This window comes from Callithrix jacchus, chromosome 16 (genome assembly GCF_049354715.1).
Source record: "Callithrix jacchus isolate 240 chromosome 16, calJac240_pri, whole genome shotgun sequence".
Lineage (NCBI taxonomy): Eukaryota > Metazoa > Chordata > Mammalia > Primates > Cebidae > Callithrix > Callithrix jacchus.
In genome coordinates this window covers 56314020-56328445 of record NC_133517.1, presented here as the reverse complement: position 1 = coordinate 56328445, position 14426 = coordinate 56314020, and the positions used below count along the sequence as shown (strand labels likewise).

Sequence of the window (14426 nt, the reverse complement as noted above, 5' to 3'; positions counted from 1 at the left end):
TGCATCCTTCTGCACCTGGCTTTATTCAGTCGGCAGAATGTGTTGAGGGTTCAGCGCTGGCGTTCAGCATCAGTATCAATAGCTCGCTCCTTCTTGCGTCTTGTGCATACGGAGCCACTTGGTCATCCTTCCCCTGCCCCAGGGGGACACTGGGTACCTCTGCTTAACTGTCTGAAGAACTGTTAGAGTGTTTTCTGAAGTGGCGGGAGCAGCTTCCACCCCACCTGCGGTCTCAGGGTTCGTTTCTTCACATCCTCACCCAAACCGGTTCTCACCTGTTTTTATTGAAGCCATCCCAGTGGGTGTGAAGTGGTGTCTTGAGGTTTGGCTTTGTGGCTCCCTCACGGCTGATGGTGCTGAGTGCCCTGCCCTGTGCCCGGTGCCCCTCGACGCCGCCCCTGGAGCAGTGACTGTGCAGGCCCCTGCCCACTGCTCCGCCCACTTTCAGGGCAGCAGCGACGTGTCTGGGTGCGAGCCAACGACGGTGCCTCTTCCCCTCCTCTGATTTCTTTTGTTCTTCCTTTCCTTTGGATTGAATATTTTTATGTTAAATTAACCTTCTTTCTTGTTTTTAAGCATTGTATTTGTTGTGTTTTGTGGTGGTCGCTCTAAGAATTGCAACTGCAACCTTAACCGATCACCTTCCTCAACGCCGATACTGCCTCATGGAGAGGGCACGAAGCTCACAGTATTTCACTTAAGCAGTCAGTGATCTTTTATGAAAAATTAGGAAACTGCCCATATATTTACCTTTACGGTGAGCTTCATTTCTTCCTGGAGACCCAGGTTTCTATCTTACATTTTTTTCCCAGTAGCCGGAAGAATTTCCTTCAGCATTTCATAGAATTTGAGTCTGCTGGAAACAAATTCAAGGCTGATGGATAGTTCTTATTTTTTCTAGCTCCTTAGAAATATCATCCCACTTTCCTCTTTCTTTGTTCCTGATGAGAAATCTGCCATCATTCATGATTGTTTGGCTGCATATGTCAGTTTTCTGGAGCTACTGTAAAGGCTCATCTCTGGCTTCCGTTAGTTGCACTGTGTGCCTAGGTATGAAGATCTCTGTGCTGGTCCTGCTTGGGGTCTGTGGTCACACATTTCGGAAACATTTTAACCATTATCTTTTCCAACACACCTTTGGCCCTCCTTGCCCTCTTTATATATATATATAATATATAATCCCCACTTGGTACGGTCCCAGAGTCTTGGGCACTGTTACAATTTTTTTCATTCTCTTTTCTTTCTGTACTTTGTTTGGATAAGCCCTGAACCTTTCTTCCTGCTGTTAAATCCTTCCGGTGAATTTTCATTTTAGTTCTGTAGCTTCCATCTCTCTTCGGAATTCATTTCTTCATGCATTCTGTTGATATCTTCCTGGAAGTTTTAAAATATATACCTGGGTGTGGTGGCTTACACCTGTAGTCCCAGCACTTTGGGAGGCTGAGGCAGGCAGATTACCTGAGGTTAGGAGTTCAAGACCAACCTAGCTAATGTGGTGAAACCCCGTCTCTACCAAAAATACAAAAACTAGCCAGGTGTGGTGGCGCATGCCTGTAATCCCAGCTACTCAGGAGGCTGAGGTACAAGAATCGCTTGAGTCTGGGAAGTGGAGGTTGCAGTGAGCCGATATCATGCCACTGTACTCCAGCCTGGACCAGAGTGAGACTGTCTCAACAAAAAAAAGTTTTACCACAGAGTTGTAATTATTGGTGTAAAGTTGTTGTCTCCTAGATACTGGATCATCTGTGGTTCTATTTTCTGTTTTCTCTTGGTGTTGAGTCACATTTTGATGTTTCACATGTGTAGTAACTTTTTCATTGATGCATGATAGATGTCCACACTTTGGGGGTACATGTGACAATTTAACACATTCATGTGATTTGTGCAGGTCAGATCAGTGTACTTAAGATACTCATTACCTTAAATGTTTGCCATTTCTTTATGCTAAAAACATTTAAATTATTCTCTGCTATTTTGATATGTGCAGTAAATTATTATAAACTATAGTCATCCTAAGGATCTGTTGACAACTAGGTATTGTTCTACCAAATTGTATATGTGGGCTGGGTACAGTGGCACATGCTTGTAAGCACTTTGGGAGGCCAAGGCAGAAGGATTGCTTGAGGCTGGGACTTAAGAGACCAGCCTGGACAACATAGCAAGACCCCGTCTCTATAAACAAACGTTTTTTAAAAAGAAAAAGAAAACTTGGAGCTGGGCTCAGTGGCTTGCTCCTGTAATCCCAGCTACTCAGGAGGCTGAGATGGGAAAATTGCTTAAGGCCAGGAGTTCGAGGCTGCAGAGACCTATAAGGGTCTCACTCCAGCCTGGGAAACAGAGCAAGAGCCTCTCTCTAAAAAACTATAAAAACCCCAAAACATACATTGGTACCCATTAACCAACTTCTCTTCACCCTCCCACCCACCCTTCCTGGCCTTCAGTATCACCAGTCTCCTGTCTTCACGAGATCGACTCACTCACATGTGGGAGCCCAGCAGCGGTTTTGGTATCTGGTCATGCTGGCTTCCTCGAGTGAGTCTAGAAGTGTTTCCTTGGAGACTTTCATTAGGATTGGTATTCGTTCGTTCTTAAACGCTTGTAGAAGTCAGAAGTGAAGAGGCTTTGCTTTGACGGGAGAAGTTTTGTTGTGACTTTGATTTCGTTACTGATGACTGGTTTGTTGAAGTTTCCTATTTCTTGGTGGTTCAGTCTTGAGTTGGGTTGTGTGTGTCCAGGAATTTATTCTGTTCTTCTAGCTTTTCCCATTTTTCGGCATGTAGCTGTTGAGAATGGTCTGTGGTGATTCTTTGTATTTCTGTGGTCTCATTTGCTGTGTCTTCATTTCTGATTTATTTGGGTCTTCTCTCTCTTGTTCTTAGTCTAGCTAAAGGTGTGTAGATGTCTATTTTTTTTTTTTGAGACGGAGTTTCGCTCTTGTTACCCAGGCTGGAGTGTAATGGCGCGATCTCGGCTCACTGCAACCTCTGCCTCCTGGGTTCAGGCAATTCTCCTGCCTCAGCCTCCTGAGTAGCTGGGATTACAGGCACTCGCCACCATGCCCAGCTAATTTTTTGTATTTTTAGTAGAGATGGGGTTTCACCATGTTGACCAGGATGGTCTCGATCTCTTGACCTCGTGATCCACCTGCCTTGGCCTCCCAAAGTGCTGGGATTACAGGCTTGAGCCACCGCGCCCGGCCCTAGATGTCTATCTTTTAAAAACTACTTTTCATTTTGTTGGTCTTCCATATTTTCTTCCATGTGCAGTTTTTCTATTTCTGCTCTGATCTGTATCATTTCTTCTAATTTGGGATTGGGTCTGTTCTTGCTTTTCTAGTTCCTTGAGGTGTGTCATTCAGTTGTTTCTTCGAAGTCTGTCCTTTTTGGATGTAGGTGTTTATTGCTTCCCCCTTAGCGCTGCTTTCGCTGTCTCCCATGGATTAGGGGTTGTTGTATCTCCATTTTCATTTGTTTCAAGACAATTTTTAAATTTCTTCCTCTTTTCTTCATGGACCCAGTGTTGTTCGGGAGCGGGCTGCTTAATGTCCTTGTGCTCGGTTTCGCTTACTGATTTCTAGCTTTGTTCTGAAGATGCTTGGTAAGATTTCTACTTTTTTGAAATCGCTCAGACTTCTTTTGTGGCCTACGATATGGTCTCTTCCAGAGCATCTTCCACGTGCTGATGAAAGATCGCGTCTCGGCCGCAGTTGGGTGAAATGTTCTGTGAACAGCAGGCCTCTCTGGTCCAGCGTGTGCTTGAACTCCAGGGTTTGTTACTTCCTGGCTAGGGGATTGCTGAGTGGGGTGCTGAAGTCCCCTGCTGTGACTGTACTGCAGTCGGTCTCTCCTTGAGATTGGTCAGTATTTATGTACCAGGGAGCTCTGGTGTTGGGTGCGTGAATATTTTAATTGTTCTGTCCTCTTGCTGAATTCACCCTTTTATCATTATATTGGGACCTTATTTGTCTCTTAGAATCTCTGATTTGTAGTCTGTTCTGATACAAGTATAGCTTTAAAGAGCATTTGGTGTGTTCTGGCAGGTCATTAAATGACCGGCAGGTCACTTTGATCCCATGCAGAGGCTTGGTTTTAGCTTTTCTAGGGTGAGTCTATTTCAGTTTTGACCCCAGTCCTGGAGCGTACCCCTCAGTTCTGGTGTGTGGTCTTCATTCTTAATGCATGGCCTTTGAGATTTCCAGGGACACCCAAGCCGTAACCAACCCTTTCTACTTTGGATAAGCTAGAGCAAGCTTGTCCAGCCCATGGCCTGGGGGCTGCATGCGGCCCAGGATGGCTTTGCATGTGGCCCAACAAAAATTTGAGAACTTTTTAAAAAAGTTATGAGATTAGTTTTTGCAAATCAGCTGTTGTTGGTGTTAGTGTACTTTATGTATGGCCCAGGGAAGCTGAAGGGTTGGACACCCCTGAGCTGGAACTGTTATTAACCTCTCCTTTCTCTAGCCCCAGGAAGCAATGAAATGCCTTCTTGGTTCCAGAATGTTCCAGCTACCACTTTCTGCTATTTATTTGCAGTTTAGGCAGCAGCCAGGGATTCGAGGACATTTATGTGTATTTTGGGGTTCCCTCATCTTGAGGCTTTTTCCTCCATTTCCAGCCATGCCGGCAGCCCCAAACCTACCTCAGCCAGTCCGGGCTGCTGTGCTCTGCCAGAACTTGGACTCTTTGGAGCCCTGGGGAAAGCTGGGTGACTGCAGTGCTGCACACTCGCTCCCCTTCTTTCAGGGAACGGGTCCTCAGCTCTTCTTGGTCTCCAGGGACCGTCACGCGTGCGTGTGTGTGTGTGAGTGAGAAGTTGTCCTCTGCAGTTGCATTTTGGATTAATCTAGCCGACCAGTCCATGGGCTGAAAGGTACCTGCTGAAGATAGCCAGGGAGACCAAAGAGGTGAGGATGGACAAGAGTTTTTGTCTGAGGGGGCGTCTCACTATGTTGCCCAGGCCGGTCTTGAACTCCTGGGCTGTAGCAGTCTTCCTGCCTCAGCCTCCCACTGTGCTGGGTTTACAGGCGTGAGCTACCATGCGGGCCGGCAGCCTCGTTTTAAGTGTTGTATCTTTACACACGAGCCTCTTCACTTTCCCATTTGACTTGTCTGAATGCAACAAGTGGTTTTCCTGAACCACACTGAGGAAGGTACAAGAGGAACCTGGGCTTTCCTCAGGTAAACTTGGAGGCCATTTGCTTATGAGGTTATTTCCAGTCTTTCTCTAATGAGGATAATGAGCAAAAATTGTGGCCACTCATCAGAGGTTCGCACTTGCAAGATTTGGGTCAGGCCTTGTCTTGTTTCCATCTGGGTATCTGTGGGTGCAGTGGCGCAGCCTGCAAGATAGATAGCATGGAGCGGGGTGGCGGTGCCCTAATCCTCCCAGCGCCCTGAGCAAGGTGGGGCTGGGGGTGCCCCGGGGTGGTCCTTCCATGTCAGCCCCGAGGCTGGGATGAGCGGCCCCCTCTGGTGAGGGGTACCACCAAGGTGGAGTGTTGCTCAGAAGGATGGCGGCTTGGGCCATTTTCTAGAAGGAGCTGGACCTCTGCCCCCCGTCACCCATGCTGGGAGGTTAACATCTGCCAGGCTGCTGGGTGCACTGCGGGGTGGGCTGTGGCCTTCTGGGCATCTGGGCTTGGATCCAGGCATGGGCATTGGATGCTTGCTGACTGGGCAGCCCCTTCACCTTCCTGGAGTCTTCAGTGTTGAAAGAGTGAGATGTGAACCCCATGCTTTCCACTGCAAAGGGCACTGAGGGTGGGGAGGCAGGAAGCGAGGGCACTGTCTCCCTCAAAGGCGCAGAGAGTGCCAGATGCCAGCAGCAGAGGCCCGGAACCTGGGCCCGGGGGGCGGGCATGGAGCCCCAGTGGCCTGGACCGGGCTTGCGTGGGAAAGGGGTCATGGGACAAGACCAAAGCTTCAGAAAGGGGCAAGGAGTAGAGAGGCAGAGTAAGGGTGCCCCATGGCCACTGTGCCCCCAGGATGGAGCCCAGCCCCTCAGTCCAGCTGAGGCTGGCAATGGGTACCCGAGACCCACTACCCCCCTTGCCAGCCCCTCACCCCTGTCCCCTGTTCTTCGCCCACTTCCCCAGTTATCCTTACCCTCTCCATTCCTGAGTCCCAGCTGAGAGAAAGCCCTCCCCAGGTCCCTGCCCTCCTCCCACTCCCACGAGGTGTGCTTGGCATACCTCGGGGACAGCAACCAGTCCTGCCCACATCTGTCCCCTCACACGGTGCCCTATGTATGGCAGGCACCCCTACACACAACAGTGTTGGCATCTGAATTCTGATAGTCTGGGCCCGTGCGTTTACGAAGAGTCTGGGGCGGTGTGAGAGCTAGTGGTCCAGCACCGAGGAGGAGCCCCTGTGGGCAAGAGGACTGGTGGGGCGCCCAGTGTGGCACAGGCCCCCTGCACACAGGCTTCAGTGGTCCCTGGCACCCACCGACCTGGCACTCGTAACAGGCAGCAGCAGCCGAAGAGGCTGTTCATGAGTCCGGGAGGACGGTCCTGAGTCTGGCTGAAGGGCTCCCTGTGGGATGCCAGCGCTTGATGTCAGGTCTCGGGAAAAGCACCATCAGCCCAGCTCAGAAGCAAGGAGGGAGGGACGCAAACGCAGCTTAGGTTGAGAGTCGCTGAGGCGGCCAAAGACTGAGGGGCCATTTCTCGGACGAGGCGGGTGCCAGAGGGGCTGCAGTCCTGTGTCCCCTGTGCCCTGTGAAGCCCCCTCCTGTGGCCCTGGGTACCTTCTGCCGCATTGCTTGGGAATCCATCCCTCCCTGTAGGTTGGGGTGGGCGCTGCTGGGCCGGGCCTATTCTCCTGCCCTCCCACTTCCGTGCTAACACTGGGGCTTCAGCGTGGGGCAGTGGAGAGGGAGGGATGCTTGCAGTCAGAGTGTGAGGAAGGAGGGCTGGGCACGCCTCTGTCTCCTGAACGCCGGCTTCGGTCTTCTCTGGAGACCTTGCCTCACATCCATCGGTGGTGCTGCCTCCGACCGCTCACAGATCTCACAGATGTGGAAACTTTCTTGCTTGACAAAAAAGACGTTCTGCTAGAGTGGTTCACAGATGAGAGGGGCACTTAGAACCACACAGGGCGTGTTCCCCAGAGGGTGGGTGTTGTCCCTGAATTCTAACAGTGGCTGTTGGAGCCACTTTGGTTTCAAGTGTAGAAAACCCTGAACCGCCTCTGAGAAGCTGCTGCATCTTCTCGCCACGGTGCTCAAAGCCGTGGGTGAGGGCACAGGATTCCTGTGGTTTCCTCAGCAGCAGCAAGAGAGCTCAGGTGTGGGCATCTTATGTTGCCAGTGATGCTGCCTGGCCCCATCTTAGCTCCTCCCTTCTACAGGTACAGGTAACAGCATCGTGGTCATGACAACGAACGGCTTCCTTCGTCAAGAACTGAAGATTGAGGAGAACTTCACAGACACCAACACCTCCTTCCTGGCCTTCCAGCTCCTTCCTGAGGTATCCCAGCAGGGGCTCTGGGCCCAGCATGCACGTGGCCCGAGGCCCATGGCCCACACTGTGCCCTGTGTTTCAGCAGGAGCAGCTGTGGGCGGCATGTACAGGACGAAGCGAGGTTTACATCTGGAGCCTGAAGGACCTGGCCCAGCCCCCTCAGAGGGTGCCCCTCGAGGACTGCTCTGAGATCATCTGCATGATCCGGGTGAAGAAGCAGGTAGGGTGGAGGGCCCACCACCCCCAGCATCCTGCCAGGTCTCGCTTGCCCCGGCCAGGTCCCCACGCTCCCCAGAGAGCCAGCCACACGCACCCTGTGCCCTCCTGCCCTTGCCTCTCAGGGCCCCTCCAACAGGCATGCGCAGGGTTGGCGCCAGTGGGCACACAGGTCACACGGGCTGCAGGTTTCATGGTGTGCCCCAAGCACTCACAAACCAGGTGTTCCTAGGATCCACAGCAGACTCCCCCAAACTGGGTGGCTTCAAGTGACAGCCTTATTTTCTCACACTACTTGAGGCTGGAGGCCAGAAATAAGGTGTCAGCAGTGCGGCCTCCCTCGGGGGCACCTGCACTCCAGGCCCTTCTCTCTGCCCCCTGCTCATGCGGCCACGGTCCCTGGCTGTGGACGTGGCACTCTAATCTGCGCCTAGGCCACACAGCACTCTCTCCCCCTGTGCCTGTGTCTCTTGTGGGGACGCTGGTCACACTGAATTTCCGAAGCAGCTCACATTCTGAAGTTCGGTGAGGACATGTATTTGGGGGACACTGTTCAACCCATTACGGTCTGCTCTCTCGCCCCCCAAATCCACAGCTGTCCCACATGCAAAATACACTCCCTCCATCACTACATCCCCCAAAGCCCTTGCTCATTCCAGCATCTGTTCTGAGCCCCAAATTTCCACGTGGAGCCAGTACCTTTCCATGTGGGTGAGCTGTGGGGTGGGGTCCACCTGGGGCAGAACCGGCTGCTCTTCCACTGGGAACCTGTGCAGCTAGAAGGTCTGTCTCTTCCCGAAATACAAGGCTGGGCTAGGCAGAGGTCAGACGTTCCCACCCAAAAAGGGAGAAACAGGAAGGAAAGCTGGAGTTCCAGGTCCCGAGCAAGTCTCAGACAATGCGGGGGGAATTCAGTGAGCATCTCCCCAGGACTCTGCTGGCTAGGACTGACAAATAGGAGTTACATATATCTAAGGTATACACAATGCTATTTCAATATACATTGTGAAATAATCACAGTCAAGCCGCTCCATTGCCATATCCGTCACTGTACAGGTGGCTGTTTTTTGGGTGGTGAGAACACTTACAATCCACCCCCAGCACGTTTCCAGCGCTCGACTCAGTTTCGTTCCCTAGAGCCCCTTGGCCGTTAGGTTCTAAGCCTGAGAAGGGTCCTCTGCACCTGCCAGGTGGCCCTGGCCCTCAGCCGGCAGAGCCCTGTCCAGGAAGGAGGTAGTTTTGGGGCACACATGTCAATTTCAGGTAGCTGGGCAGAGCCCTGGCATGCCTAGGAGGGGCTCCTTTCCCCACTAACCCCTCCTGTTTCTCCCTGGCAGGTCTGGGTGGGTAGCCGAGGGCTGTGGCAGGGAACACCCAAGGGGAAAATCTACGTGATTGATGCCGAGAGCAAGACCGTGGAGAAGGAGCTGGTGGCACACATGGACACTGTGAGGACGCTGTGCTCGGCTGAGGACAGATACGTGCTGAGTGGGTCGGGCAAGGAGGAGGGGAAGATCGCCATCTGGAAAGGAGAATAGCGTGGCTGAGCGTGCCAAGCGGAACCATGCCCTCTGTGTGGGGACCGGCTTCCCCCCGTTGCTCCAAAGAGCCCGTCAGGAGCAGAAGCCCCAAGTGGTGAGGGGCAGGGCAGCCCAGGCTCAGCATGGAGCTTCCTTACCGTGTGGTCAGCAGCTTCTCATAGGCCTTTGGGCCCCCTGGCTAAACCTCACGGAGAGTGTGTCCTGCTGGGGTACGTCTCAGGCAGGCAGCCGCATCGTGTTGGTGATAACCTCTATTGAGATGTTACTTTGTGTATTGCCTGGAAATTGCTGGAAACCACAACCATGGGCTGGCATGAAGCCGGAGACTGAGTCACAGGTGACCTGAGGCTCTCACCTCTCTGGTCTTCCTTTCCTTACCTCATGCATTCACTTACCTGGTCCTTAGGCATCACAGAGGAATGCTGGGCTGGGCACCTGATGGTGAGCCCGGGGCCTGCGAGAAGGAAGAGTGGTTCAGATAACAAAGGGTCTGTCTCCTGGCAGAGAAGGGGGGCAGGGCCTGTGCAGGTGGAGGGGACCACAGTGGGATAAGGTTTTTGGGACAGGGGTTGGGCCAGCTGAGGCAAGATGTCTTTTTTCCTTTTCTTTTTAATAATGCACAATTTTTATAATAATCCTAGAGACCTTTTATCTGCCAAAGATCGCAGACCAAAAGAAGTTCCATCTGAAATATGCTCAGGAAACTACACAGAATCTAAAGAAAAAGTAAAATAGCATCATGCGTGGTCTCATATTCCAGTGAAGATGCCCCAGATGAGTGTGCGGTTCAGCCCCTACGTCCGTGTGCGCACTGGATGTGCACGGGCAAGACGCCGCACTGAACTGAACATCTTAGCTGTACACAAAGATTTGCAAAAGGGACCTTTTGTGCTTTTTTACTGTAATGTTGAGATTTCATCACTTAGATGTTCCGTGGAAGGTTCTGGTGTGGCTTCTGGAGCTGGAGACAGCATGTCAGCACATGCTGAGGGCGTGGGGCCTGCCCCCTGGGCACGCATCCATGGGCTGGGCCGTGGAGCCCTGGCTTCTCAGGACACAGCCCCAGAGTTGGCACACCCCGAGTATCTCTGGAGGTGTTTGCCAGGCTCCTGGAACAGGACACCTTCAGAAACTCTGCAGGGCCTCCAGATGGAAAGGCAGGCTGGCTTCTGGTTGGGTCTGCATTTTGGAGAGTCTACACCACAGGCCAGCTTTTGCCCAGGCTTGGCTTCGCATGGCCACTCACCTCTTGGGCGTTCTGACAATGTGGGCAGAGCAGAGCTTTGTGGCTTCATCCTCCCCCAAGGCTGTGCCTACGGCGGGGGCATGATCCCAATTTCTAGCAGGGGAGAGGTTGGAGTTTGCTTTTATAAACACATGAATACTTATAAAAGTCTGTCAAAAATACATGTATAAGTTATTTAATGCCAGTCCTCAGGTAACCTCAGGCATTGTCAGCTTATGGATAATAAATTTTGTTGATTAAACACTGATGTCCAGCTTGCTTCCTCTATCCAGCAGTGACTGGTGGGAGGTCTTGAAAATGGAATGACCCCGGGCCGTTCTGAGCTCCTTCTATCTCAGCACCCATCGCATTTTTAATGCAGACTCTTCATTGTCTTTTTCTCCGTGGTGATAATTTCCAAGATCTTACTTGACAGTGACTGCGTTTTAGGAAATGGTCACTCATATAAAAGAACACAGGTGAACAGAGGCGCTAACAGGGAGTGAGTGTGCTGGGCAGGCACCGTTCTGTGTTTGCCCCGTGTTCTGCAAACGGAATCCTGGCCGGTGGAGTTGACTGAAATGGAAAGGGCACTGTGATGCCTTCGATTTTCCCCCTGTGCTTCGGAGAGATTCCATTACAAATGATTTGTCATGGAAAGGCCCCAAATGAGTAGGAATTCGTGGAACAGACTGTGATGCCATCCCTGCCTCGGTTTTAGAGACATGAATTAAATTGGTACAAAAATGATTTCTCTTGAACCAGAAACAGCTCTCCTGCCGTATTTCAAACAACAGAAAAGAAAGCTTGCTTCGGGGAGCTGGCATGGTTCACACCACCAACCAAAAGCTTATGCCAGCTCCCCATTGCTGACGCAGAGCGTGTAAAGACAGTCACCTGGTAACGTTTCCGTGATCTGTTCTTGGAAGATATGTGCACAGGAGCCGTTTTCAAGTGACGGCCGTTGTTACCATTAGATATGACTATATAACATCTGAATTAAGAGTGCATGACTATTTCTCGAGGATTCCTCGGACAGATGAAAGGGTGCTTTCTCCAAGTGTCTAGGGAGGGCATGGAGAGCCTGGCAGGGTGCGTCACTATCCCTACCACCTGCAGCTGTTGGCATGTCCTGTCAGTGCTGTGCCATCCCCCAGAAAGCAAGGCAGAGGCTCTCAGACACAGAGCTGGTTTGCGTTGCCCCCGTTGCTGCCTCTGAGCTGCAGTGCAGGCTGAGGCATACCGGGGGCAGCACTGCAGCTCTGTGCCCTGGAATCATGGAGTATTCTTAGAGACAGCCCAGGGTGACAGGCACTGCAGAGGCACTGGGGCCGCATGGGAGCCGCATCCCGGCCTAGCTGCAGATCTGGCCACCAGCCTTGTGCCCTTATGGGGACAGTTTCTTCCTCAGGGCTCACGTGGAGGCCAACAGGGGCACAGTTGAACACCCAATCTGTTGCTGGGGACCCAGGAGCACCTCTAGAATGTGAAGGGAGAGGAAATGAGGATGTGATGTTGTGGGTTGAAAGGTGCCCTCAAAAGCAGATGTCACATCCCACCCCCTGGACCTGTGAATCTCACCTTATTTGATGAAGGGTCTTTGCAGATGTCATTAAGGATCTGAAGAGGAGGCCCTCCTGGATTCTATGGGGGGCCCTAAATCCAATGACAAGTGTCCTAAGGAGGAGAGGAAAAGACACGTGGGGAGAGGCCACGTGAAGACAGAGGCAGAGCCAGGTGCGATGCAGCCACAATCCCAGGAGCCTGGAGCCACCAGGAGCCGGAAGAGGCCGGGATGCTTCTTTCCCCAGAGCCCTCAGGGGGTGTGGCCCTGCTGGCAACAGCATCTCAGACTTCCGGCCTTCAGAATGGTGAGAAGGTAAAGGTCAGGTGCGTGACCGCCCGTCACCACGCCCAGTTTGTAATTGTTTGTTCCGGCAGCCACAGGAAACTCTCCCAGCTCCCGTCTGTCGCTTGCGTTGCCCGTGTGCTCTAGTCAGGTGCTGTGCCGGGCGCTTTAGGGGCACTGTTGTGTATGATCCTCAGGGCCTTGTGGCGTGGAGAAGATTCATCTCTATCTTACACCCAGGATACTCTGGCCCCAGTACTAAGAGCTAAGTGGAGGTTGGGGGCATACACTTCTCACTGCCAAGAAGGCAGGGCCGCACTTCGAGAGGCCCTCAGAAGCTGCTTTTGCCCCATGCGCAATCTTTCCGGTAGCGCTCACCTTTACCAAGGCGCTGGGAGTGGGGGCTGAGGCTGGCGCTCCTGAGATGTGTTAGCAGCAGACCCAGGCCCATTCAGGGAGGATCCTTAGGTGAGAGAGGGAGTAAACTCACCGTGCTTTGATGGTGGAGAAGAGTAAGTCTCCGTAACTCTGCATCTGTCCCTGAGGGTCACGGGAGCGTATTCTGTGGCTCTAGGCCCTGGCCAGCAAAGCACTGCTGCAGTTCTGCTGGGTGTAGTGCTGGTCATCCAGGGATAGCGCTGAGGCCATGTGTGCAGGGGCTGATGGGCTCACAGGGAGGTGCGGTGGGGCGCTGGTGTAGTCAATGGGGCCTGAGCATCGCTGACGCCCCACATGGATGGCTGCAAAATCAGACATGAAAAATATTCACCAAAACACAGGAAAGCAGTGACAGGGGATCAAAAAGCCAGATGTGACAAGTAGAACATGAGCAGCAAGATGGTGGACTGAACTCTAGCCGTACCAATAATTACATTACGTGTAAATGGATGCAGCACTCCAAGTAATTCAAAGGCAGAGGTTGTCGATCTAGATCCAAAGGGAAACCCAACGATAAGTTGTCTATAAGTGATAAGCTTTAAATATAAAAGCACAAGACAGGAGTGAGGATGGAAAACCTTTTAGGCTGGATGTGGTGGCTCACACCTACAATCTTAGCACTTCAGGAAGCTGAGGCAGGAAGATCACTTGAGCCTAGGAATACGGGACCAGCCTGGGCAACCCAGTGAGACACCCCATCTCTATAAAAACGTTGTAAAAAATTAGCTGGACATGGTGGTGCACACCTGTAGTCCCAGATACTCCTGGGGCTGAGGTGAGAGGACGGCTTGAGCCTGGGAAGTCAATGCTGCAGTGAGCTGTGATCATAGCACTGCACTCAGCCTGGGCGACAGAGCCAGGCCCACTGCGCTCGGCCTGGGCGACAGAGCGAGTCCCTATCTGAGAAAAAAAAAAAAGTTTCACTATGCAAACAATAAGCATAAAAAAGCTTGTATGGTGATGTCACTGTCAGACAAAACATAATTCATGGTATCTTACAAGAAGCAAATGTGAAAGCATAAGTTAACTCATCTCTTGATGAACTGACCTAATAATAGAGATTCAAGAGAATGAAGCAAGCATGGAAAAGCCATAGGAGAAAACAGACGAAATCCGTCAGATTTTAACCCCCTTCTCTCAGAAACTGATAGAACAAGTAAACAATTCACAGGGATAAGATTTAACAACAGGACCAACCAGCCTGACCTGACATAGAACGCTACACCCAACAACAGCAGAAGAGCCGTTCTTCCCACATGCACGTGGAATGTTCACCAAACTGGATTATATGCTGGGCTATAAATCTGAAGATTGAAATGTTACAGAATATGTTCTCCGACCACACAGAAATAGAATGGGATGTCAACGGTGGTTACATGCCGAAAAATCCCAAAATTAAAATCATGTTGGGAAATTAACATACTTCAAAATAACCCGTCAGTCAAAGAAAAAACACAAAGGAAATAGGAAAATATCTTCAACTCGATGACACTGAAAACACAGTATGTCAGAATGTGGGATGCAGGCCGGGCACAGTGCTTCATGCCTGTAATCCTCCACGGCAGGAGGATCCCTTGAGCCCAGGAGTTCGAGACCAGCCTGGGCAACATGGGGAGACACTAGATCTTCATTTTTAAAGAAAATTCAAAACAAAATGTATAGGACGTAGCTAAGGAGAACAACTACAACTTTAAA

The 14426-nt window shown here is 51.5% G+C and overlaps 2 protein-coding genes across 15 annotated transcripts in view; one reads left to right on the top strand and one right to left on the bottom strand.

The window, feature by feature from the left end:
• The window catches only part of DENND3 (DENN domain containing 3), a 75309-nt gene extending 64603 nt beyond the window's left edge, over nt 1-10706 (top strand). For 10 of the 14 annotated variants that reach the window (XR_013528069.1, XR_013528067.1, XM_078353034.1 and 7 more), the window contains 3 exons: nt 7350-7468; nt 7545-7682; nt 9016-10706. Coding sequence is in view for 10 of the 14 variants with exons in the window: in XM_078353034.1 (XP_078209160.1) it covers nt 7350-7468; nt 7545-7682; nt 9016-9216 (458 nt within the window). In the remaining 4 variants the exon portion in view is untranslated. The remainder of the gene's footprint in view (nt 1-7349; nt 7469-7544; nt 7683-9015) is intronic. The other 4 variants (XR_013528070.1, XR_013528068.1, XM_078353032.1 and 1 more) reach the window with 1 other exon arrangement.
• LOC128929898 (uncharacterized) lies at nt 10627-12965 on the bottom strand. Its single transcript, XM_078353045.1, has 3 exons — nt 12784-12965; nt 12026-12121; nt 10627-11923 (listed from the first exon to the last, which is right to left on the bottom strand). The coding sequence occupies exons 1-3, from the start codon at nt 12825-12827 to the stop codon at nt 11620-11622; spliced, it is 444 nt and encodes a 147-aa protein (XP_078209171.1). The 5' UTR covers nt 12828-12965; the 3' UTR covers nt 10627-11619.
• Between the last annotated feature and the right edge of the window lie 1461 nt (nt 12966-14426).

What these genes read in the sequence shown, in the direction of transcription:
- LOC128929898 (XM_078353045.1), bottom strand. Translation starts at nt 12,827, where the DNA reads ATGCAGAGTTACGGAGACTTACTCTTCTCCACCATCAAAGCACG. An exon ending in TTCTCCACCATCAAAGCACG is followed by an intron (nt 12,122 to 12,783) that starts GTGAGTTTACTC and finishes TCTCCTCCTTAG; the next exon opens with GACACTTGTCATTGGATTTA. An exon ending in AAGACCCTTCATCAAATAAG is followed by an intron (nt 11,924 to 12,025) that starts GTGAGATTCACA and finishes TTCACATTCTAG; the next exon opens with AGGTGCTCCTGGGTCCCCAG.